This window comes from Thermobia domestica, chromosome 14 (assembly GCF_964235325.1).
Source record: "Thermobia domestica chromosome 14, izTheDome1.hap1.1, whole genome shotgun sequence".
In the NCBI taxonomy this organism is placed as follows: domain Eukaryota; kingdom Metazoa; phylum Arthropoda; class Insecta; order Zygentoma; family Lepismatidae; genus Thermobia; species Thermobia domestica.
The window spans coordinates 28147172-28174703 of NC_137467.1; the positions used below are offsets into that span (position 1 = coordinate 28147172).

Genomic DNA, 27532 nt, shown 5'->3' on the forward strand with positions numbered 1-27532 from the left:
CGAGATTATCGTTAAAAGTTTATGGAGAACGGAATCTGTTGTTACTACGTAAGGGCATTTAGAAACAATTGCCTCAGGTTCTGTCCCAGACAGGAACATAATATGGTCAGTAGTAAATAATTTGGAAGAAACAGGATCGCTTCTGAGTGAGACAGGGAAGCATCGAACCACGCACGCGGGTGTTGTGGAAGATGTCAGTTATCGAATCCTTAGGTCGACCAAGAAATCTCACCGTTGTTTGCCTCAACAAACCGGCTATAACTAGTTCAATATGTGATTTATAGGTGTTATTACTAACACTTCATTTGTATTCTCACTAACACTTAATTTGTATTCGTAATTTCGCTTCAAAAATCAAAATCCTCACTCCAGTTGTAAGGTACACTGGCGAATATTTACTGTTTTTCTTGAGGCTTGGTCAATATTATCCCGGATTTCATAAATCTCCTATCCTTCCTTGATCATTTGCCACAAACCGCATGAAAATCGGACTTCAGTTAGAAATTCTAGACCCAAATGAAATTCATGAGTTTTTTTTTAAAATACCCTGTATATTTTCATATCTAAATTAAAGAGTTTATATGCTGAATTTCACACCTCCAACTTAAGTGAATCATCACATTGAGAGTTATCTGAATAACTAGTCGAAAATTTGAATATTACACAAACTGTCCCTTTTCATCCTTTAGAGGCAGAATTTTCATAAACGCTGAATGACATAAACACAAGCAAATTAAAGACTTTATATACAGAACTAGAAGAATACCCATTCTTCGCACGGGAGAATACGTTTCATTTTAGATATAAAAGAGCTGAACTTGAATTTAAACGTCATCGGAAGTGCCACTGTTTATCTCAGCAAGCCCGAAAAATATAGATTCGGCTAGTTGGAGAGTAATATCGGTTAATTCCGATCATTTTTATATATCTGCCCTTTCTCCTTCACCAAGTTACGGGGCTGAATTTGGATTTAAGCGACATCGGAAATATCGCTGTTCATCTCAGCGACCCCGAAAACTATGGATTCGACACTAATATTAGTCATTTTTGATCATTTTTAAATATCTCTGCCTCCTCCACCCGTAAGTTGGACCGTCAAAGTGAAATGATAGAAACCATCCCACGCCCGAACCTCATCTATGCTGAGAATTTGATCGAGATTGGTTGGGAGATTCAAGAGGTACGAAGTCTTAAACATAGTGACTTTCACTTTTACTAATTTCACACCTCAGCTTACGCGAATTTGAGCATTTCCTTAATAAATAATCGAAAATTTATAGAAATTACTCTCCAATCTCCTCTTTAAAAATGGATAACCATGAAAAACGTTTTTGAAAACCCTGAAGAACGTGTCTAGTTATTTTCAACAAAGAGTTTATGTGTCAAATTTCGTCTTCCGTTTGTGAAATGTTCAATTCTTGAGGGGAAAAAAAAAACTTTTACCTCGCTTAGGTAAGCATTTCAAAAAAATATTTTCTTATCCGAAGCTTCCATGACAAACCAATTGAATTGGATTTCTGCCCAATTTTTACATTTTTAACTTAAGTAGTATGACCTGGGCGTTGGTTAGTGAGACGCTTTTACATAATAGTATAAACCAAGTCTCTTTTCTAACTGAATGCTCTATGACGCACCTCAGATTCTCATAGTTTACAGCTCGGATTCTGAGTAAACTACACACAGACAGCAAGGATAAGGAAGCAAATCTGGCGTAGATCGAGGAGAGAGCGATAGGTAAACAATGCGTAGTCAATAGTTCTATAGGCATACATGTCGTGGATTCATGAGTAACTGTACACTGAAACACCTGTTTTGCTCCATTGTACAGTCCGCAGCAAAACACCTGCAACATGAGCATGTAAGTTTATTGTGAAACGACGAAGTCTTTTGCTCCAAAATAAGTATGCAGGGGAGGACGCCGAGGTTTCTCCTGGCGTGATTCGTGCCACTTAGACGTTATGTCGATTCCCTGGGCTGTAAGTATATATATATATATATATATATATATATATATATATATATATATATATATATATATATATATATATATATATATATATATATCGATTCAACGTACTAAGAATAACTTACATCTTTTTTCCGTATTTCTTTATGAAAACCGGAAACGTTACGTATCTTCTACTTCCGGTTTCAGTAAATATACCGAAACAGGGCCGCAGTGGCTTAGTGGTAGATCCCCCCACCTCTGGTGCTTGGGGTCCCTGGTTCGATCCCAGCTCGCACCAAATGAACTTTGTGGTGGACAAACACTGTGTGTGTTTTTTTCTCTGGTTTTGCCGTTTCCTCCCACTTCCTTCATTTCATTCATTTCTCATCATCACCGTCTCCTTTAGCGTAGTCGGCATAAGCGTGGGACGTAAACCTGAAAGATTTCATTTCATTTTATATAGCAAAACAGATGAGAAGGATGCATATTTTATATGAATTCAGTTTATCTATTTTTCTACATAATCGCCATTTCGGTGGTTACATTTTTGTAGGTGCTGTGGTATGTTTTTGTATGCCTATATCATGCGTTTAAGGAAGCGTTGATCCTCATCTTCCACCTCGTCGTTGACAAATGGCGGACAAGTTTATGATGACAACATAGTGGTCGTGGCTTTTCTCGGGATACTCCAGTTTCCGACTTGCTCATTCCACCAATTCTTCCATCATCATTCACTTGCCGTAATCATCGTCTCCGTTAGGCTAAAGGGCATAAACGTGGTACGTTAAACTGAAATATTTCATTTTCATTTTTGTCTGTCTTAGAGAATCAGCTGCTGAAGTTTGTACGTGTCTTTGCTTACCATCTTGTATATATATATATATATATATATATATAATCGTTTAAATGTTTAAGTAATTCCAAATGAAGATCAACAGAAAAAAAAAGTTCTGTAATGTTTTTGTATAATTTGTAGGTTACAGCAAAGGCATAAGTTATAAAATAATTATACTTAGTGACGCAACTTTCCTTACATTGCGTGCAAACAATTGTTCGTCACACGATTTTACTTAAGGTAGTAAATTATTTCAGACATACTTTTACTATAGCATAGACGACAAACGAAAACTACTACAACCAAGGATACAGACTTTGTGACACGCATATATGAAAGGTTCTGAATATACATGAACCAATGCAATTCTTAGTTCTTATGGGAAATTAGTTAGATAATGTTCTCAAGTATGGTAATGTCTTAACAAATATAAAATTGGCGGAATGAAATTTTTTTGACTATGAAAGGAAACTCACCTCAGAAATGAAATTAAATGAAATCTTTAAATTTAACGTTCCACGATTATGACATTTAGGCTAAAGAAGACGAATGATTCCATAGTAAAATTACTGGCCAGGGGTTGGATCAGGAACTTCACGTACCAAAACGGTTTCTTGTCATTGTCCAGTTTTAACCCTTTTCTGTCGAATGCGGCGAGAGCCCCGACATTCGAGATTTCCCTTTCTGCTCGTATGTCGGGGCTACCCCGTACTAATTTTGATGCTTTAATTACTCGCATGCCGCTTTAATAACCCACAGAAGCCAAACAAATGGGGGCTACGAGTATTTGCATTGGCCGACTCAAGTACTGGGTATATCTCAAAATAAATCCGAGCTGTACAGCTTGCTGTGTCAAAACAAATTCGAGGGGAAAGGGTTAAATCTGCTCCTAAAATTCTACACTCAAAAGCAGAGGAATGCCATCTGTAGTCGGTAGTTGGAATGTGCGGCTTTGAGCACTTGATTTCATTCCTCTAGCTCGTGTCTTTCCTGAATCCATTACTTCTACGCGCTATTCTGTTTGCTACTGTAATTCCATACATTACATTTTGGTTCTCATTCCTTCGCAATTTGCGTCAACACAACGCAAAATTTATTTTAGGTTGCGATAGTCGGGATTGCATTGTTGAATTATTTGTAATACCTTGCAATCAACAACTTGTGCAAAGATCGCTCGGAAAAGATACTATTTATTGTCTATGATGGCATTGATGTGACCAGGAAATTGATGTAAAATTTTCGCTGAAAAAAATATATATTCTTATTATTAGAGACCGGATGTTTAGGCACTAAAAACCTGGAAAATAGGCAGGCAAATAGGCACTTAAAATTTAAAAAATAGGCAGTAAAATAGGCACTAAAATGTAACTCGAAATAATGAAGATAAATACTCAATACCATTAAAAAATAGATTCAAGTCACAGGTAATGTTCAAAGAATATAGAAACATACTTGTTTGTTAAATGACATCTTCCTTTTACTGTATATGCAAAAACGAGGCGTGTTATGGATTGCACATACTGGGTGAATCTGAAAGATGTGCACATACTTCGGGAGGTGATTCGTGACATGAAAAGAAGACAAAAAGTGCTGTTGCATGTTGTCGGAATTCTGCGTCGTGTTCGAGTGACAGGAGTGCCATGTTGGAATCGAAATCGAATCCTAACAATTGGAACGGGACATAAAGGTGCGCACATACTTCAGATGATGATTTGTGAAATTCAAGAGGACTTTAATCTTCTTTTCATGTCACGAATCACCTCCCGAAGTATGTGAACATCTTTGAAGTTCATCCTGTATATATATTGTAACGTACCACGAGCTTGTGTTTACAAACACATAATATAAGTAAATATGTGTGTATTATGTTACGTAAATTATATATTTTCCCAATGAAGGCTTATTTTGAAGAAAATGCATTGAATAGGCAATATTAGGCACTAAAGCAATTATTTAGGCAGTAAAGGTCGAAAGAGGCAAAATAGGCAAAATAAAATTGGCTTAAATCGAAACTATAACCCCCCATATAAACTTTAAAACGTAATTTTTGACCATATCTTTAATATTAAAGAATAGGCATTTTGCCTAACATCCGGTCTCTACTTATTATCTATCACTTATGTCTAGCTGTGTTCTGAATGCGTAAGTACACGGTGGAAGGGTTTCTTAGTAATTTGGACTTAAACGTTTCGTAATATTTTCTGTGCCGCGAACTGTACCAAGAGCTTTCGTTGCGTTTTCGCAATCACGTTTTTGTAGTCTGAATTGTAGTTTGTATCTCTGTAAGTGTAGACGTGCATGATACTCGTTTTTCTCTTTTGTCAACTAACACATGCCCAATTTTACGAGGCATGTTTTTTAAGTAAGGTCCGTTTTGTTGTAGTCACTAGTAGTTCGCTAATACCGCAACGAGCGTGTACGTCGTCTACCGGTATGCCCCGGGAACAGCTGTGCTCAGTTCCAGCTCTGTAGCTGACCTGTACAGTTGTGTTCTGTGCTTTCACAATGTTTAAGACTATTAAGTCGCCCGCCGCGTGTGAGGTTCGCTCAGTGATACGGTTTTTGTCAGCAAGAAACCTGTCTGCTGCAGAAATTCATCGACAGATTTGCGAAGTGTACGGTGATACTGTTATGAGTGCAAGCAAAGTGCGTAAGTGGGTACGAGAATTCAAAAAATGGGCGTGACAACGTCCTTGATGAGGACCGCTTCGGTCGCCCTTCTTCGATTACAGACGATTTGGTGGCTTCAGTTGAAGCGAGGGTTCGTGAGAACACGCGCTTCACAGTAACAGGTCTCTCAAACGAATTTCCTGACGTGTCCTGATCTTGCGCCGAGCGATTACCATCTGTTCCTCCACCTCAAGCAACATCTCAGTGGCAACCGTTACAATGATGATGACGAAGTGAAAACGGCAGTGAACTCTTGGTTATCGGAGCAGGCGGCAAGTTTTTATGAAGAGGGCATTTTGAAATTGGTTGAGAGGTATGATAAGTGTTTGAACAAACTTGGCAACTATGTCGAAAAATAGAGTAAAGTATGTACTTTCTGAAAATACATTTACTTTTTTGAAATAACCTTTCGTTGTGTACTTATGTTCAAACGGACCTTACTTTAAAAAAAAAAAAAAAGCCTCGTATTTCAAACCGTCTAGCGGAGTCGTTAAGTAAATTTATTGATGTCTTTTGGGTTTTAAATATGTCGATTTGATTATTAGATTCGTAGATGCTGTTGAGTTTATCACTCGTATTCTTTGTCGTTATTGTTGTCTTGCAGGCTTTCCTTACCAGTTACTGTGGAAGTGTTTCTTTCTTTGCTACCTTTGTGTTGATATCGTCTCATTTTTTCACGTATTTCCGGAAAGTATCGAATATTTGTTCAAGTTCGTACAAACTAGCTTTAACGACATTTTCCGTTTCTTCCGTTTGTGCGTGCACATTGATAACGTACTATCGCATCATCACCTCTTCAGTACAATATACAACTTTCTATCATTTAAGTATTGGACTATCTGAACCATATTGATGCGTACAATTATTAGTTGCGGTGTTTTCAGAGATACGCTGAAGTTGTTGGGTGATGGATCAAAGCGCTTTCACCTTAGCGACGTTACGATCTGGAGTGGTGGCGCTAGAGGCATCTTCTCCATCCAGCATGTTTGCTTTAGGGTTAGGCTATTTGAGAATGCGTTTTCGAAGCGTTACCCCCCGTAGCGAACGCGACCAAGGTGGCTATTCAGTAATTTTACTTTCTCCAGAGCTATAAATCATACTGTGAACCAGTCAGGGTTTGCAGGCCTGTTTTGCCACGCCCAGGTCTATAATAGCAGAGTTCCAATACTCTGCACAAAGCATCTTCCAAGCAGTTTTTTTTTGCTAAAAATCCCCTTGCATAGCAACACGCCTTTACTTTTTTCCTTCCTTTAGACATCTTGTAAACAGCAGGCGGTCTATTGTTCCGAATACGCTCGAGCTGACGTTTTCTCCGCGTTTTTATTGCTTTCTCGTTTGTGATTAGCCATCCACATTTAAATACATGGTCAGCGTATTCCAAGCGTACGCATGAGTAATAAAAACGCGTGGCGAACGCTTATGATTAGCCATGGGCTTAAGAACTGCGGTACCCGACGGTTGAAAAAGTGTATGTCCTCCAGTGATTTATGTCCTTGGCGGCTCGGTGTCAGAGCGACAAGATCACTAGACTGTGTATTTCCAGCACTGGCACTAACCGAATCTAGACCAGGGGCACGAGAGGGCACTGAACGTTCACAGAACACAGATGAAGTGTAACTGAGAGTTCCAAAGTCGGACGCAGGGGAAAGGGGCGGAGACTGAAGATGATCGTCTATAGCGATGGCACTCGTGCGGCGTCGTATGGCACACAGTGTTAAGAGGAATCAAAGAATCGATCGCCAACATAAAGGCACTGAAACGCAATTGTGACGTTGCGACAGAGGGCAAGAAGAACCGGTGACGTTACAGCAGAGAAGCCGGGGGCTCAACATTGCAATAACGCAGGGCTCGAAATCAATCGAAGTCCCCACGCGCGCTACGACTCCTCCTAACACCACCCTCACACCTCGTGAACTGAATTCTCATTCTCATACCGTGGTTCCCAGGTTTTATACCCCTGGTAACCAGGTGGTGCGCTTTGATTGGCTGAGGGCTTTGGCAGGATAGTATTTATAGACTATGAATGCGTATTATTCTGTCGCGCGATTATTTCCAGTCATTCTAACTTCCTTAAGGTTACTGTGCCCACCCCCTTGTCCGAGCACTTCGCCTTTTCGCCACCAGATGCTCACTTTTTCATTTAGCAATCACTGCTGGCACCTCTACTGGGAAGAACTGAAAGATCGTACCGCTCAGTTTAAATGTGTCCAGGATATCCACAATTGAAGTGGGCGGAGAGAGGAATCCAACAGTTTTTTTTTTCCTTCGTGCACCTGCAGTCAGTCAGCAAGCCGTGTTATTCAGCCGCAGGGCAAAATCTCAACCATTGACGGGTAACAAAAATCTTTTCTTTTTGCAGGTAGGAATAGAGTTTTTGTACGAAAAACGTGAATTAGGTTGCAAAGAGCGTCATTCGCATCGCGTTCACAAATTTTCTTTCGTCCGTTTATCACATGAAGCTCTTTTCTTTTTTTCTTTTTCGATTATTACCAGAATATGAGATAAAAAACCTAAATGGTTCTTTGTATACAGAAAACAAACAATACCAATATTTTCTTACATATCAGTATTATATGATTTTTTTTTTTTTTTTCATGAAGTGTATGATGCTTGAAAAATGGACAGAATGAATTTTGACTTTTCTATTTGTCCCTATCCTTCTGAGTAGAGAGAATGCTGTGGCGCAACTAAAGGGCCTGCAGGGCCCGCAACATTGAGAGGCCCAGAACAGAAAGAGGCCCATTTCAGTTTCGAAGTTAAACTTTATAATGTTAGGATGTTAAAAATTATGTGATGTTTCAACTATATATCATTTTTACCTGTGAAGACGGTAACACCTGAGCGATTATTTAGTAAATTAAATGCCAACAAAACTTATACTGACCAGCGAAAACATTATGACCACTCGCTACTTTTTGAGCGAAATCATCGGGCTGAGATAAGAGCTACAAGGCATATCACAACCGCGCGCCAAACACGACAAGAATCTCACTCGATTAGTCAGTGTGGTGCTTGTGCCTTGAATGGGGAAGGACGACGATATATCAGGGTGACTAAATGGCTGGGAGCTTCATTTCGGAAACAGCGCGACTTGTCGAGTTTTCGCGATCTGCAGTGCTTATGTATTTCAAAGATGGGAAAAGGACAGTGAAACCAGCATCGAACCAAACAACATAAAGTGGGGCGACTACATCTCATTAAAAATGTCGTAGACTCTCGAGGTTGGTACAGAAGAATAGACGAAAACTATAACACAATAATAATAATAATAATAATAATAATAATAATAATAATAATAATAATAATAATAATAATAATAATAATAATAATAATAATAATAATGTCCTTTTTTTGCATATGAGCAAGTTGTGACTCACTGATAGAACATAGAAAGTCAAAACTGTTCTCTGTAAATTTTACGTGATTCATGGATGTGGATAGAGGGGGTCCGTTTAACATTTTTGCGGGGAGGCCCATTCGTCCTTACTTACGCTACTGAGAGGTAAGGTAAAATAATAACACCAATATATACATATATATAAACTCCTGGCGCAACAGTCCCTTGTGATCTGAGTCTGCAGCGGGCTTATGTTAGTGGTCAGCACAACTACACCCAACGTAGCCGGCTGTCTAGATTGAAGTCCGCTATCTTTAGTTTCCCAACTTTTCTCTCGATGTTTGGTCAACACAGCAATGTTTGAGTGCCACACCGGGAATTAAACTCTGGACGACGCACACCGTATCACTTTCGCTAATCTTTTGGTAAAATTCAGGTTAGGGTGGTACTGAATTATTTTTGGAATATGCCATTTCTCATAAGGTAAAGTTCAAAAGTATTGTGACATAATTAAAAAGCTCATTATCAACCACGTATTCTTGCCTCTAATATCACTAAAAGTTTTCGAGATATGTGTCAAAAATGGTTGAAACACTTGAAGTTAGTTTAGTAACTTGAAGAAGATAGTGGCCTTATACATACACAATTGCTCCCATTTTTATTTTTATTCTTCTCTCTCGTAAAGAAATACAAAATCATAATTTCAACCATTTTGGTACATTTTTCATAATTTGAAGGGCGAACAGCCGGTTTCTTTCCTTACGTTTTGAACTTGGGATTTATATTCTTCTTGTCACTTATCGTGAAAGTCATATAATGACATAGGTCCCAAAGCTAGAATATATTATGCGACAGAGGTAATGGCAATTTCATCTTTAAGATCTATTAAATTTGACATTTATTGAACGATAGCGGTTTTATAATACGAATAAATTTTTCGCAATAAGGTGCATATAGTGGTCGTAAGAAATGACAAAAGCTACCATTGACCTTTATAGTTTGACTGATGCTTTTTCGATCATGGTCTTCCCCTTAAATTTTGTAAAGGACAGTATCATTTTAATTATCTTGGCCTAATTTCCTAAAGCCTCTCATTCGTACGCTAAAAGAAAAATTTCTATTTTTTATGTATAAGAATTCAGGGAATGCAAATTTATTCAAAATTCGTTTACAATTAAAGTCGGCTAAACAGATATTCCTTTGAGATTTCTGTATTTTGAAAACAAATTCACGATTTCAGTTCTTTGTCTTTACTTGTTTCCATGTTTTTTTATATCAATACTGTATGATCAATTCCAAGAATTATTTTAGTTCCCCGGTACATCCATTTATAACAAGCTCCAAAGACTGCTACAATTTTAATGTGGTTTCAGGAGAATCTCCATATCTCATCCTTTTGTTACTCTCTATATATTCATCTACTATGTAAACAAACATCAGTGAAAGAAAGAGGCTGAGAGCTAACACGTGCTCCGTGAGGAACGTTGTCATTCCTTTTACTGACATATCTAGAGAGTCTAGTGTTGCCACGAGGCAAGACGAGATTTCTGGCTGTGTCGTCTCGTCTCATATCGAATGATTCTGTCTCGTCTCGTGGCAACACCAGAAACGCTGAGGCCCACAAAAAGAGCTGTTATACCAAGTGGTTAAAATTACAACTTTTAACCAAGTTTTGTTTGGTAGCACAACACACAACACGACTGCAATCTTCCAGCAACGGCTGCTTAGATTCGACTGAACCAGTAATTACTTCGATAGGAACATTTGTCAATACCGTCAGCACAGTCGAAAGGCAAGATTTCCCCATTTATTCTGATATCCTTTTTTCAGAACCCCTGGCGCCACTTCAACAAATAAGGAGGCCTATGTAACTTTCCCATTTAAAAAATGGTTTAGCTTCGAATAACATCATAAAACAATAAAAAAGATAAATTTTGTTGTCAAATCAGCATCTTTTCAAAACTCAGTATCGAGAAAAGCTGACACGTTTCTGTCTTGGTTCGGAACGAGAAAGACAATGAAACAATAGTTAGTTACTGATAAAATTGCCACTTCTACTTGTACTTCTATAACAGGATTTTTATACGTAGATATCTCCACCAGCCCCCGGAATAAAATCTTCTGAAACACTGATCTCAATGAACGCTTTACATTTGTATTTGAATCTAGAGCACTATCACAAAATAATTAAACTTGAATCGATTGAAAAATGGAAGTGAAAGCTGTTTGTAAGAATCATTTTTAAAAAATTCTTTAGGTATTCCCTGTTCTTTGTAGGATTTGAAACATTGAATCATTTGGATCATTTGAAATAATAAAAGATGGTATACATTTCGAAGGCAAATAATTTATTCCGGGTTAATAAATTTTTAAGCAAATTCAGAAACTGTGTTTGTATTTTTCGAGACACGAGACGAGACATTTCACAAAAAGTTTCGTATTGTATCGTGTCTCGCTTCAAAGAGTCGAGTCCCGTCTCGTTGGAACACTAAGAGAGTCTTACGCATTCTCTTTCCAAGAAAGTGAAACTTGAAAAGCACATTCAGTCAATTGTTATCATAGAATATACTATGGGCATAGTCACTGATGTGTAGAAGGTGACACAGGCGGAATTTGTTCTTATGGAGCCCTTGGCGAGTTGGAGCCGTGGGGCTCTATTATTTGGATTGGAAACATTGGTTCAAAAATATTTTACATTTAGCATACATATATACACACATATATATATATACATACACACACACACACACACACACACGTACATGTGTGTTACATATACTTTAATTAATGTGTGGACCTGCGGACAAGGTATAGTTCGCCCGCCCAAAAAACCGCCTCTGGGGGGTGGGTTCGAAGCGCACTCCTGAAACATAGAATTATGCTAATCGTAATTTTCTGAGATAGACTACCCCCCGAGGAATAAGTAAATAAATAAATAAATAAAAATAGTTTCGTAATGTTTATCTTCCGTATACGAGTAATTGAAAAATTTTAGTGTCTCAACAATGAGAGCTGTATACAGGTGATTCTGGCCCAAATTTTCGGCTCTCTCCCCCACGGTTGTTTTAAGAATTTTTATCTATTATCTACTCCCTTGGAGTAACTGTTGCTCTGTATTTTCATGGGCTTGCAACCGTCAGAATGAATATCCTGGCTGCTTTCCCAGCTACTCATTCAGCATGCAATAGATACATGCAATAACAATCAAATCCCACACAAACTACTCTATCCATCAAATATTTTAACATGGAAAATTCTTTTACGCAACGTATTTCGTTTGTTTAAAATGGAATAAACCTAAATACAACTTTTTTTTAATGTTCTTCTGGAAATTCGATAGCGAGATCGCTCACATCAAAAAATGAGATAATTAGTGCTCTGACAATCTGGTAGAAATACAACATGCCATATATACACATTACTGTGATTACATTGCTATTTATTCAATGATTATTTTGCTTAGTGCTTTCTTACTCTCCAGAGTACTCTTCAAGGGTATATAATTACTCTTCACTTATGTCGCGAAAAAATACTCAGCTTGCAAATTTATTTCGAGAACTTCTCATTCCCTAATACATGTTTATTCTCTGAATTTGTACGTACAGCCGACAAACTTACATAGAATCTCAACAGAGTTCAAATGTGAGGTGTCTGCTGGGAAGCACAGGTCAGTTGTATGGGAGGGGCTTTTAGAGTGCAATTCTAGGAACACTGTGGGCTTTTAGAGTGTAATTCTAGGAACGCTGTAGGGGGCCATCCCGCTCCACCTGAGACAAAAAAAATCTGGAGGCACACAACTAGTTCACACTGGCTATAAACAAGTTCTGGCGCAACAAAGTTCTGAATGAAATATATATATATATATATATATATATATATATATATATATATATAGTTACTATTCCATTTTCCGAACAATAACATTTACCGATGACCTGTTAGCCCCTCCACCACAGCCACCATGAAAACAAATTCAATCGGAATTTGTCCAGCTCGTTTGATCACGAATAATTATCGTTTGATCCCAACGCATACTGATGTATTACACACAATTTGGCTAGAGCTTGTTAGTCCTTGATAATCGACATGTATCATTCCATAGATATTTCAATCGTAAATAGGTAAGCAAAGTTTGCTTAGTTTCTGGTAGCAAGTATGGAAAATAGTTTACTGTTTATTTAAAAATGGAGGCCTCCAACAATGAAACTAACAACAATATGAGAAATCGACATGTACCACTCTAGATATCTGAATTGTAAATATGACAAGTTTGGTCAGCTTGTGGTAAAAAGTATGGAAAATAAAGTGAATCGTTTATTTAACAATGGTAGTCTCCAACAACGTAATTAAAACAATATGTGAAATCGACATGAACCATAGGATAGATATTTCAATCTTACATAGGTACGCAAAGTTTGGTCAGTTTCTGGTAGAAAGTATGACAGATAAAGTTTATTGTTTATTTAACAATGGTGGCCTCTAACAATGCAACTAACAACAACAAGTGAAATCGACAAGTACCATTTCATAGATATCTAAATCGTAAATGAGTGTGCTAAGTTTGGTTAATCTGTGGTAAAAAGTATGGCAGATAAAGTTGATTGTTTATTTAACAATGGAGAAATCCAACAATTATTTATTGAACAATTGTGGCCTTAAACGACAAAACTAACAATAATATGTGAAATCGACAAGTACCATTCCCTAGATATCTCAGTGGTAATCCGATTGGTGTGCCAAGTTTGGTCAGTTTCTGGTACCAAATATAGCAAATAAAGTTGATTCTTTATTTAACAATGGTGGCCTCCAACAATGAAACTAAGAACAATATGTGAAATCAACACGTACTATTTCCTACATATTTCAATCTTAAATGGGTGTGCAAAGTTTGGTTAGTCTGTGGTAGAAAGTATGGCAGATAAAGTTGATCGTTTATTTCACAATGTAGAAATCTAAGGATTGTGTATTTAACAATGGTGGTCTTCAACAATGAAGCTAACAACAATATGAGAAATCGACACATATTTTTCCCTAGATATTTCAATCTTAAATGAGTGTGTAAGGTTTGGTCAGTTTCTGCTAGAAAGTATGGCATATAAAGTTGATTATTTAATAATGGTGGCCTCTAACAATGAAATTAACAACAATAAGTGAAATCGACACGTACTGTTCCATAGATGTCTCAATTGTAAATGAGTGCGCCAAATTTGGTTAGTTGTGGTAGAAAGAGTGTAAGATAAAGTTGATTGTTTAGGTAACAGTTTAGAAATTCAACGATTGTTTATTTAACAATGGTGGCCTTCAACAATGAAAGAACAACAATATGTGAAATCGACACATACCATTCCATAGATATCTAAATCGTTCATGAGTGTGCAAAGTTTGCTTAGTTTGTGGTAGAAAGTATGGCAGATAAAGTTGATCGTTTATTTAACAATGGAGAAATCCAACGAATGTTTATTTAACAATGGTGATCTTTACAATGAAACTAACAACAATATGAGAAATTGACACATATGTTTCCCTAGATATTTCAATCTTAAATGTGTGTGCAAGGTTTGGCCAATTTCTGGTAGAAAGTATGGCACATATAGTTGATTGTTCATTTAACAAACCTGGCCTCTAACAATGAAACTAACAACAATAAGTGAAATCGACACGTTCCATTCCATAGATATCTCAATCCTAAATGAGTGTGCCAAGTTTGGTTAGTTTGTGGTTGAAAGTGTGGCAGATAAAGTTGATTGTTTATTTAACCATGGGGAAATCCAACGATTGTTTATTTAATATTTGTGGCCTCGAACAATGAAACTAAAAACAATATGTGAAATCGACTAGTAGATATCTCTGTGCAAATCCGATGGGTGTGCCAAATTTGGTCAGTTTGTTTTAGAAAGTATGGCAGATAAAGTTGATTGTTTATTTAAGAATAGTGGCCTTCAACAATATGTGGAATCCACACGTACCATTCCCTAGATACTGCAATCTTAAATGGGTGTGCAAAGTTTCTTCATTTTCTCGTAGAAAGTACGAAAGATAAAGTTGATTGTTTACTTAACAACGGTGGCCTTCAACAATGAAACTAACAACAATATGTGAAATCGGCACGAACCATTCCATTGATATCTCAATCGTAAATGAGTGTGCCACGTTTGGTTAGTTTCTGGTAGAAAATATGGCAGACAAAAGTTGACTGTATACTTAACACTGGAGAAATCCAACGATTCTGTATTTAAAAATGGTGGCCATCAATCATGAACCTAACAACATGTGAAATCGACACATAGCATTCCATAGATATTTCAACTTTCAAGGGGTATGCAAAATTTGGTCAGTTTCTGGTAGAAAGTATGGCAGATATAGTTGATTGTTTATTTAAAAATGCCGGTCTCTAAGAATAAAACTAACAACAATAAATGAAATCGACACGTACCATTCCATAGATATCTCAATCGTAAATAAGTATGCCACGTTTGGTTAGTTTGTAGTATAAAGTATGGCAGATAAAGTTGATAGTTTATTTAATAATGGAGAAATCCAACGATTGTTTTAAAATGGTGGCCTCGAACAGTGAAACTAACAACATGTGAAATCGATTGGTACCATTCAGTAGATATCTCTGTGGTAATCCGATGGGTGTGCCAAGTTTTATCAGTTTGTGTTAGAAAGTGTGTTAGATAAAGTTGACTGTTTACTTAACAATGTAGGCCTTCAGTAATGAAACTAACAAGAATATGTGGAATCGACACGTACTATTCTTTAGATATCTCAATCTTAAATGGATGTATAAAGTTTGGTCAGTTTGTGGTAGAAAGTACGGCAGAAAAAGTTGATTCTTTACTTAAAATTGTGTTCTCTAACAATGAAACTAACAACAATATGTGAAATCGACTCATACCATTCCATAGATATCTCAATCGTAAATGATTGTGCAAGTTTGGTTAGTTTGTGGAAGAAAGTGTGGCAGAAAAACTTGATTGTTTATTTAACAATGGTGGCATCTAACAATGAAAGAACAATATGTGAAATCGACACGTACCATTCCCTAAATATTTCAATCTTAAATGCGTGTGCAAAGTTTGGATAGTTTCTGGTAGAACGTGTGGCAGACAAAGTTGATTGTTTTTTAAAAATGGTGGCCTCTAAGAATGAAAGTAACAACAATAAGTGAAATCGGCACGTACCATTCCATAGATATCTTAATCTTAAATTATTGTGCAAGTTTGGTTAGTTTGTGGTAGAAAGTGTGGCAGAAAAACTTGATTGTTTATTTAACAATGGTGGCATCTAACAATGAAAGAACAATATGTGAAATCGACACGTACCATTCTCTGAATATTTCAATCTTAAATGCGTGTGCAAAGTTTGGATAGTTTCTGGTAGAACGTGTGGCAGACAAAGTTGATTCTTTACTTAAAATTGTGTCCTCTAACAATGAAACTAACAACAATATGTGAAATCGACCCATACCATTCCATAGATATCTCAATCGTAAATGATTGTGCAAGTTTGGTTAGTTTGTAGAAGAAAGTGTGGCAGAAAAACTTGATTGTTTATTTAACAATGGTGGCATCTAACAATGAAAGAACAATATATGAAATCGACACGTACCATTCCCTAAATATTTCAATCTTAAATGCGTATGCAAAGTTTGGATAGTTTCTGGTAGAACGTGTGGTAGACAAAGTTGATTGTTTTTTAAAAATGGTGGCCTCTAAGAATGAAACTAACAACAATAAGTGTAATCGGCGCGTACCGTTCCATCGACATCTCAATCGTAAATGATTGTGCAAGTTTGGTCAGTTTGTGGTAGAAAGTATGGCAGATAAAGTTGATTGTTTATTTAATAATGGAGAAATCCAACGATTGTTTTACAATGGTGGCCTCGAAGAATGAAGCTAACAACAATATGAGAAATTGATTGGTACCATTCAGTATATATCTCTGTGGTAATCCGATGGGTGCGCCAAGTTTGGTCAGTTTGTGTTAGGAAGTATGGCAGATGAAGATGATCGTTTATTTAACAATGTAGAAATCCAACGCTTGTGTATTTAACAATGATGGTCTTGAACAATGAAACTAACAACAATATGAGAAACCGACACATATCTTTCCCTAGATATTTCAGTCTTAAATGAGTGTGCAAGGTTTTGTCAGTTTCTGGTAGAAAGTGTGGCAGATAAAGTTGATTCTTTATTTAACAATGATGTCCTCTAACAATGAAACTAACAACAATAAATGAAATAGACACGTACGGTTCCATAGATGTCTCAATTGTAAATGAGTATGCCAAGTTTGGTTAGTTTGTAGTATAAAGTATGGCAGATAAAGTTAATTGTTTATTTAACAATGGAAAAATCCAGCAATTGTTTGTTTAACAATGGTTTCCTCGAACAATGAAACCTGTCGAACATTCGACAGGTACCATTCGCTAGATGTATCTGTGCTAATCGGATGGGTGTGCCAAGTTTGGTCAGTTTGTTTTAGAAAGTGTGGCACATAAAGTTGATTGTTTATTTAACAATGGTGGTCTTCAACAATGAAACTAACAACAATATGTGAAATCGACACGTACCATTCCCTAGATATTTCAATCTTAAATGGGTATGCAAAGTTTGGCCAGTTTCTGCTAAAAAGTATGGCTGATAAAGATGATTGTTTATTTAATAATGGTTTCCTCTAACAAGAAAACTAACAACAATATGTGAAATCGACACGTACCATTCCATAGACATCTTAATCGCAAATGAGTGTGCCAAGTTTGGTTAGTTTGTGGTAGAAAGTATGGCAGGTAAAGTTGTTTGTTTATTTAACAATTTAGAAATCCATCGATTGTGTATTTAACAATAGTGGTCTTCAGCAACGAAACTAATAACAATACATGAAATCGACACGTAGCATTCCCTAGATATTTAAAACTTAAATTTGTGAGCAAAATTTGGTCAGTTTCTGGTAGAACGTATGGCAAAGTTGATTGTTTATTTAACAATGGTAGCCTATAACAATGAAACTAACAACAATTTGTGAAATCGGCAGGTACCATTCCCTAGATATCTCAGTTGTAATCCGATGGGTATGCCAAGTTTGGTCAGTTGGTGGTAGAAAGTGTGGCAGATAAAGTTGATTGTATATTTAACAATGGTGGCCTTCAACAATGAAACTAACAACACTATGTGGAATCCACACGTACTATTCCCAAGATATCTCAATCTTAAATGGGTGTGCAAAGTTTCTTCACTTTCTGGTAGAAAGTACGGCAGATAAAGTTGATTGTTCATTTAACAATGGTGGCCTCTAACCATAAAAGTAATAACAATAAGTGAAATCAACACGTACCATTCCATGGATATCTCAATCGTAAATGAGTGTGCCAAGTTTGGTTAGTTTGTGGTAGAACGTATGGCCGTTAAAGTTGATTGTTTATTTAACAATGGTGGCCTCTAACAATGAAACTATCAACAATATGTGAAATCGACCCATATCGTTCCATAGATATCTTAATCTTAAATGAGTCTGCAAATTTTGGTTAGGTTGTTGTAGAAAGTGTGGCAGAAAAACTTGATTGTTTCTTTAACAATGGTGGCCTTCAACAATGAAACTAACAACAATATGTGAAATCGACACATACCATTCCATAGATATCTCAATCGTAAATGAGTGTGGAAAGTTTGCTTTGTTTGTGGTAGAAAGAGTGTAAGATAAAGTTGATTGTTTATGTAACAATTTAGAAATCCAACGATTGTTTATTTAACAATGATGGCCTTCTACAATGAAAGAACAACAATATGTGAAATCGACACATACCATTCCATAGATATCTCAATCGTTCATGAGTGTGAAAAGTTTGCTTAGTTTGTGGTAGAAAGTATGACAGATAAAGTTAATCGTTTATTTAACAATAGAGAAATCCAACGAATGTTTATTTAACAATGGTGATCTTCAACAATGAAACTAACAACAATATGAGAAAACGACACATATCTTTCCCTAGATATTTTAATCTTAAATGTGTGTGCAAGGTTTTGCCAGTTTCTGGTAGGAAGTATGGCAGATAAAGTTGATTGTTCATTTAACAATGGCGGCCTCTAACAATGAAAGTAACAACAATAGGTGAAATCGACACATACCATTTCATTGATATCTCAATCGTAAATGAGTGTGCCAAGCTTGGTTAGTTTGTGATAGAAAGTATGGCAGATAAAGTTGATTGTTTATCTAATAATGGAGAAATCCAACTATTGTTTATTTAACAATGGTGGCCTCGAAGAATGAAACTAACAACAATATGTGTAATCGGCTGGTACCATTCAGTAGATATCTCTGTGCTAATCCGATGGGTGTGCCAAGTTTGGTCAGTTTGTGGTAGAAAGTGTGGCAGATAAAGTTGATTGTTTATTTAACAATGGTGGCCTCTAACAATGAAACTAACAACAATATGTGGAATCCACACGTACCATTCCCTAGATATTTCAATCTTAAATGGGTGTGCAAAGTTTGGTCAGTTTCTGGTAGAAAGTACGGCAGATAAAGTTGATTGTTTACTTAACAATGGTGGTCTCTAACAATGAAACTAATAACAATATGTGAAATCGACACGTACCATTCCCTAGATTTTGTAACGTCCATTAACCAGATTATATCCGTTTTTGCTTAATTTTTGAACTGTTTATTTTATATTTGATTGTTTTAATTTTATTAGTTGTATATGTTAACATTGGTGACGGTGGCGCCATCTACCGTTTTAGACACAAACTATTTGGACGTAATGAATAACCTTAACTAGCTTTTATTCCTCTTCCCTTGGCAACTGAAATTTCCATGTCTTGTATAAATTCTGCGTTCCATTTCTAATTTTAATGCGTAGATTTCCTAAATATTTTACCTAAGAAGATAGGGCCTACTTAGGTATATCGATTTGTTCTGTTTCTTGACAGTTTCTCTGTGAGACAGAGTTGTTACTTCTATACCCAACTCCTGATATAAGTTCCGGGTTCGATTCCCGGTGGGGGCAATCGGCCGAAAAAGTATAAAAAGCTTTTCGGGCTAGCCATCCTGAATGAGGTTTTCCTCATTCATACCAGGCAAATGCCAGGGTGGTACCTGACATATATTTCCCAGGCCGCTTCCTTCCTTCCCAATCTTTTCTTCCTCCCGTTTCCCCGGTTAGTGTGCTCGTCGAGGGACATCTTCCCTCAAACGTGATGGGCTAATATGGCCATAGAGGCCGAAAGCCCAGAAATCTAAATCCTAAATCCTTATATAAGTTCAAATAGGAGGTGGGCCAGTGGCATGGTACCATAATTCAGCTCCTTTGGAGGCGATATAGTGCGGTGGGAAATGGTCTGTACTATACTGCAAGAGTTGGTATCTTGCATGGAGAATGTGGTGAGAAACGGTCTGTACTGTATTGTAAGAGTTGATATCTTGCATGGATAGGGTGGCGAGAACTGGTCTGTACTGTACTGTAGGAATTGGTATCTTGCATGGGTAGTGTAGTGAGAAATGGCGTGTACTGTACTGTAAGAGTTGGTTTCTTGCGTGGTGGTCTGTGCATTCGCCAACTACATCGGATTCAACCCCAGTTGGAGCTTAAGTTAATATTAGGTTATGTTGTACGTAACTTCGGTGTTGCAAAGCTCAGATATGAATAGAGGACCGCACCTGCATTGATTAGCTGCTGTGTTGGAACCTAACCAGAAGCACTTATATACAGATCCACTGATCTTTCCCACAATTTTCAGCCGTGGGACGCTCACAAGTACCGTACTCAGTAGGCATGGAGTTAAAATCAGTCAATTTTAATCAAGGTATATAAAATAACAAGTAGCTCCAATTCGCGTTTTGCGTTCTAATTGGCTCGCTGTCCGTGACGTCATATGGAGGGACTTTTGCCCACCTTGAAACAGTATACCAAACAGCGTAATTGCTTATGCAGTATTTCACTTTTTCTCTTGAACGATACCTCACGATACCCAAGGATGTTATAAAATAGAGTATCTGCCCATATGTATCTTCATCCTATTAACTAAATGAAGCCAAAAGGCAAACTAGCATTGTCACGTCTGATTGGCTCCTTTCGTTTCCGCCATATAGGGGAAACTATACAGTCGTGGGCACCTTAAGGCATTTTTTTTTAAAGTAATTAATTAATAACTTTTATACATTTGGCCATATGTATCTAATATTTGTCAAATAATATCGTTACAGTATGGGCTTTAAAATAAATATGATATCGGAATGAAATGTAATGTTAGGTACGTGTAATATATTTTTTTAAAAAAGTACTATAACTTTTATAGTGATGGGCCCTACAGAGACTGAGTTGGGCACTTTTGATTACAGTTATGGGCACCTGTGCAGAAATTTCTAAAATTACTTAATAATGTCAAGATACATTACTTTGTTACATAAATGCATAATACAGCATCTCGTTTTGACTTTTTGTAATTTTAAAGTAACACTTTTAATTAAAAAAAATTAAGATTTTATGAAATTAGGCACTCTGTTTGCCTAATCGCTGTCACTCTCACTTTCGTCTAAGATTTGCAAACATTGGATACAGTAACATACATCATAATCGTAGGCTTCTCCCCAGCAAGAAGGCAAGCTTTATGAAAAGCCTGTCCACAGCGTTTGCAGTTCATTTCTGGTAAACGAGATCCTACACTCTCGCCACACTGGTTACACAATCCAGAAAGTGAAACAAGACGGTTTTCTAATTGTTCCGTACTGTTTTCCAACACCCTCACTTTCAATATGTTTGAATCTTCTTTGGATGCTGAAGAACAATGAACTCCCTCATTTTTGTTCTCTTGCAGTTCGCCAAAAGGCACTCGTTTAGCCGGAGGGCCAGAAGGTAATTTCTCCACATAAGCTCCAGTTATACCTGTATGTTCAGAAGAAAATAGATTAACACTAGGAGTATATTCGTGTCTTTTTTTTACTTTCCCAGCTGGACCTGACTGTTTAACTTCTCTTTTCCCCTTTCTCTCCTCTTTCTCCCTCTCTTGGTTTTCTTCTGTAATTCTTTCCTCTTTGTGCAGTTCTTTCCATTTATCTGATGTTATTACAAATGAGAATCTTTGAATATTGCCGCTTTGGCGTTTCTGGCCATACCAAACAGTCCTTAAAAAGCGGCATATCTGATTTCTTGATTGGATACATTTTAGCCGGTCAGTAGTTCTGTTTTGCTCTTCTGGTGTCACCTCAACTTGTAGAAAAGTGCTTGCTTCCTCAAGTTGTTCTGCTAAAGCACTTTCAGTCTGTTGTAATCTTGATGAGTTTGAGGCTTTATCTGACGGCAACTCATCATTTGTGTGGATTTTTATGAGCGTTTCATCTTTAGAAAATTCTTCAAATTTCTTACAAAGGCAAAAATCTTCACATTTTCCTTCATGACCATTTGGAGCTTTATCTGTAAACTGTTTTATTTGGTTACACTTCTCGGGCCCAAGTAATTCACAAAACTTCTCATGAGTCAAATCACGAAAACTGGATTGCATTTAAATTGTATTTAAATAATCTTGGAAATAATTCAGTTCTCACTCAGCGCCGCAAAACTAACTTGGGTAGCTACCTGAGTGAATAGTTTCTTAAAAGCCGGTATTAACAGCAGTGGAAAATGATGTGCTGAGTAATCACATGCGAGGCATCAATGCAAAAACCACCGATAGACACTGGCCATTACATCACAGAATTCAGCTTAAAAAGCTACTAGGCCTATTTCATACTCCATAACTTCCCGTGTAAGTACTGTACATGGCCACAACGTAACTCACTGGCGTTTTTCCTAGCGCGAGGACTGTAGGCCTTGTTATTAATTTTCAAGGAAAAAACTGTACACTTAACAATATGAAAAAAGAGGCTTCGGACTTCCAACGCACACTGACGTTTGTGCAGTGCTTTCCCTTCTTGTTCTATTTTGGGATCATGATCTAGGTCTAGCTGAGTCGTAGCGTCGAAACCTTCCTTTCATGTTGGTAATAGTGCAGATTTCCTCCTTATCCCTAAAATTAAATGTAATTAGACACATGAGAAACTTAAATCTATTTAAGTAACCTGATTATAATGGGCCCTATACCGAGATCGTAGTTATACACTCCCTTGTACATGTTTTCCAGAAAGGGTTCTCTATAAAATAAGCCTAGTTCTATTGTTATGCTTAATCACGGCCGCCTTTATTGTTATACAGACCAGTCTTGAAATGGCAACTGCGCCTTTTTGCCTTCCACAGACTATCCACCCAGCACAGCCGGCTGCCCAAATTCTCTGCATTAATGTCTAGAGAAAAGGAGGATCCTCGCTAAAATGGTTGAGAAATAGTCTGTGAACTGCCAACTGTTGAAGGTGGATAGTCTGTGACAGGCCGATTTGCGCAGTTGCCACATTCAAGGTCCTGGCTTGTATAACAAAGGAGGCCGTGGCGTAATCCAATATAAACATACAGTGATGAGCATAGTGAGTTTACAGTAATGGGCACTGGGCCCATCACTGTTAAATAACCTTTAAATTTCATGAAATTTTCAAGCAAGAAACACAACAGCCTGAAATGCACTTTAGGCTTAAAATAACGACAAAAAAATTCGTATAGTAAAATATAGTTATGGGCACTAGGTGCCCATCACTGTCATGTTCCATTAAATTAAAATACAGTGGTGAGCACCTCATGATTTGAGAGCAAAACTCATTTAGACATACATCTCATTAGCATGAAGTGCTCTTATCATTTAATAATCACTCCAAACACAAAATTTTGATTTACAATTGATTTATAATGAAACGAAACCATAATCAGTACACCTGTCTGATTAAAAGAATTCGTTAGAAATGAACAACAACCATCACAACGTTTTACATCGCGCACCTCTCTACACCCTGCCACACACACGAAAGAAGGAAGACAATTGGCAAACTGTGAGCGTAAAGAAGAAAGGCGTGCCAACATTTGAAAGTCGTCAATAGCTCGTTACAGGCGCTCAGACTCTTATTATTTGAAAATAATTGGCATAGGTGCTCATCACTATCAGAGTGCCCACGACTGTATAGTTTCCCCTATATTGGCTCAAAACATTGCGAGCTTCATATGTAGACACGTAGCGTGTCTGTCGTTTATTTTTATTTAAGTCGGTGCTTCAGATGTATAACATTATTATACAATGGTTACATACTGTATGAGTGTACAAATAGAAGTGAGAAGAAATTACCCGGAGTAACCTCTCACAAGTAAGAAAATCACTAATCGTGAAATACGAATGGCTTTACAATTTTGTGGTATGAGCAGATCCTCCATTTTGTAACATCCTTGGCGATACCTCCACGTGACGTCACCGACCACAAAGTATCCTGGGAAAAATGAGAACAGAATGGCTGAATCGAGAGCCCTCTGATTTTAATCGTAATTTAAAAAAAAATACCGTTATGAATTAGTATAGAATTGTTGAAGAAAAGTATTGTTGCTTTACTGTTGCTATGTTAAAAGTTTAAACTGACAATATTCCAGAACATTTCAAAATGTTAATTATTGTACATTTTATACTTCGAATTTGAATCAAGTTAGAACACAGAAATATAATTACCGGTTGAAAGTGTGTGAATGTGTAAAGAGTGGATCGTTCAGTGTCAGTGTTAAAACTAATATTCCTTCACCTTTCTTATAGGAGACAGTTGTGTTGAATTGATTGTCTTGTTTGCCAGAATGCCATCTTGTATTCTTAAATTTTTATTTGCCATTTTCAATTTAAATATTCTAGCTGGTGGTATTTTAATTATTGTGTATGGGCTCACCGCGATGTATGAACACACAACTCATTGTGATTATTTGTGGAAATCCCTAGAATATTTTAGAAAACCGTGCTTTGCATCCATCATAATGGCCTCTATTCTCATTGGAGTTGCAGCGTTAGGATTTTTTGCTATTGGGAAAAGCAGTAAATATCCAATGGCAGTATATGTAATATTCATGATTTTCATGTTTATAACAGGAATCGCTTGTACTGCGCTGGTATTTTGTGCTGGTAATACGAATCAGGAGGCTTTGGAGAACCAATTGAACAGGAGTATGAGTTTATTAAAGAATGATAGCTATGGCGAAAGCCACTGGGATGCTCTACAGAGTGCGGAACGCTGTTGTGGCATCACTGGTCCAAACGACTGGGAGGTCTTGAATCTTTCCCTCCCCAAATCCTGCTGTTACAAAGAAGAATGCCATGAAATAGGATGCATTGATGCTATTATTAGACATATCCAAGAGGATCTGAGAGAGCTGGGAATAATATTGGTTGCCTATTCTGTATCATTTTTATTTAATGTTGCTATGGGGATCATTGTGCTTAAATCACTCCGTTCTGAAAATCCACCTAAAGAGAAACCATTCTCACCTACAAGCTCAGTTGTCTTCCCAGATAGCAAGAAACAACGAAAACTGTTGAAGAAATCAAGCAAAGGACCGTTTAATCGGGCACTCTAATAAATTATCTCAAGTTCAAATTGCTTAATTAGCTGGATTTCTTCTGTTAGTTCTTAGTTTGAAGCTAATAATCTGTTTCCAAATAAAGATTCAGTTGTGCTCTAATATGAGTATACATAGTATTTTTGTATGAAGAGTAAGTTTAAGCTTTCGTGTTTTGTTTCTTTGTACAGTACCGAGGTTATAAAGGGCGGGGCATGCTATATTAACGCAGGCTTCAAACTGTGACTGCAGCTTGAATCTGTTATTGTTGGTGCACACATTACAGATAAACCCTCACAGTAGGCCGTACTCCAACACACTATGTTGTTCAGCTTATACTTTTTTTTTTCTCCTTTAATTGATTTTTCCGGAATAATCAGTAACATTTTAAGAGGGACAGTCAAAAACTTTCCGGAATGTTGTTCTAGCTTTGGCATTTGTGATGGAATTACAATTAATGTTGTACAGTACAGTTCTTAGATTGCCTAATTATGAATTTGACATGTGTGAACACATCATAGCAGGTAGTGTACGAGTATGTAGTTGAACGAAGAAGTGTGTAGTGATCAGTTGGTGCAGTTTCTCAGATCGAGTAACGCACAACCATCAAGTTCATTTGCAAATTGGGGAAAATCTGCTTCAGAGACTTTGATAGCCTTAAAAACAGTTTAGGACCTTCGGATATTTGGCTCTTCCCAAAGCTAAAAATGGACCTTTTTGCGTTTCGCAAACGCAGAAGAGATCAAAACCAACGCGACGTCTGAACTTCGGAAAATACCTAAAGAGGACTTTCGTCGGTGTTTCCACCAATCACAGTTGCGGTGGCACAAGTGTTTGTGTGTTCCGAAGGTGCCAATTTTGAAGGCGATTAAGTAAATGTTCACTTATATTGTGGTAATAAGGAGCTACAACAGAATTCCGGGTACTTTTTGACTGCCCCTCGTACATAGGTCATAGGATTCAGTTACAGGGCGGCTATTTGAAGCGATCGCAACGCGTTTTTATTGCTCATGCGTACGCTTGGAATACGCTGACCATGTATTTAAGAGGCCTTATCACTGCGAAATTAAAATACCGCTAATTTTACAGTAATTATGTGATATCTTCAAATAGATAAAAGATAATCGAAAAGTGCAACAAGACCTCCCTAGACAGTGTTATTTTGCGTGAGATACTGTTATCACGACTCATTTATCTGCTTTCAATTTCCAGCCATTTAGAAAATCGGCATTTATTTTCGCGTTTCTAAATAACAGCAAACGAAAAACTACTAGGTGACTCGGGATAACGGTAACTCATGCAAAATAACATCGTCTAGGGAGGTCTTGATCCACTTTTCGATTATCTTTTATCCATTTGAAGATATCACATAATTACTGTAAAATTGGCGGTATTTTAATTTCGCAGTGATAGAGACTCTTAAATGTGGATGACTAATCACAAACGCGAAAGCAATAAAAACGCGGAGAAAACGTCACCTCGAGCGTATTTGGTGCGTTTCGGAACAATAGACCGCCTGCTGTTTAAAAGATGTCCAAAAGAAGGGGAAAAAAGGAAAGACGTGTTGCCAGGCAAGGGGATTTTAGCAAGAAACAGCTGCTTTGAAGATGCTTTGTGCACAGTACTGGAACTCTGCTATTAGAGACCTGGACTTGGCAAGAAAGACTTAGCAACCCTGACTGGCTCACAGTATAATTTATAACTCTGGCAAAAGTAAAGTTACCAAATAGCCACCTTGGTCGTGTTCGCTTTAGGGGGTAACGCTTCGAAAACGCATTCTCAAATAGCCACAGACTTAGGCACCCGAACTGGATCAAACTTGGTGTGGTGGTAGACCTTCTGAAATAACTATGATGTGCAGTCTTTTGGTTCCTGAATTATGGACCTAAGTTTGGGGCCACATTTTCGCATATACGAAACAAGCAGCCGAACTCACTTGATCTGGATCAAACTTGGTACGCTCGTAGATCTTGACCAGCTATACAAGTTTGTGAAATGTTCTTTTGTGCAGGCTTTTAGTTCCCAAGTTATGGACTATTATTTGTGGAGTGTGGACCTCGTGAAATTTGAACTTTTTAAAATAAAAGTTTTCTTTCAGAATCAACGAAGACAGATTTTTTCGTCCGCAATTGTGAAACTAGTTTTGAAAATTTTAGGTGTATGCCGGAAATCTCTCATAAAAACCAGTGTCACTGGCAACATTTACCATATGGCTGACGTCACTTGTAAACAATGATGTGATCTCGATATATTGGCGTCTTAGACGCGTTATACCTAGAATTTTCTGAAAAGTGT

General features: G+C 37.2%; 2 protein-coding genes across 6 annotated transcripts in view; both read left to right on the forward strand.

Moving 5' to 3' along the window:
* The window catches only part of Btk (tyrosine-protein kinase Btk29A), a 950018-nt gene that overhangs the window by 461980 nt on the left and 460506 nt on the right, over window positions 1–27532 (forward strand). Inside the window, exon 1 of one of the 5 annotated variants that reach the window (XM_081737814.1) lies at window positions 7669–7786. The exons of the other annotated variants lie outside the window; for them this stretch is intronic. The gene's annotated coding sequence lies outside the window, so the exon portion shown is untranslated. Of the gene's footprint in view, window positions 1–7668; window positions 7787–27532 lie in introns of those variants that run through there. 5 annotated transcript variants of the gene reach the window in all.
* Window positions 24269–25360, forward strand: LOC145669593 (tetraspanin-18-like). The gene has a single exon (XM_081737815.1). The coding sequence runs from the start codon at window positions 24485–24487 to the stop codon at window positions 25253–25255; it is 771 nt and encodes a 256-aa protein (XP_081593941.1). The 5' UTR covers window positions 24269–24484; the 3' UTR covers window positions 25256–25360.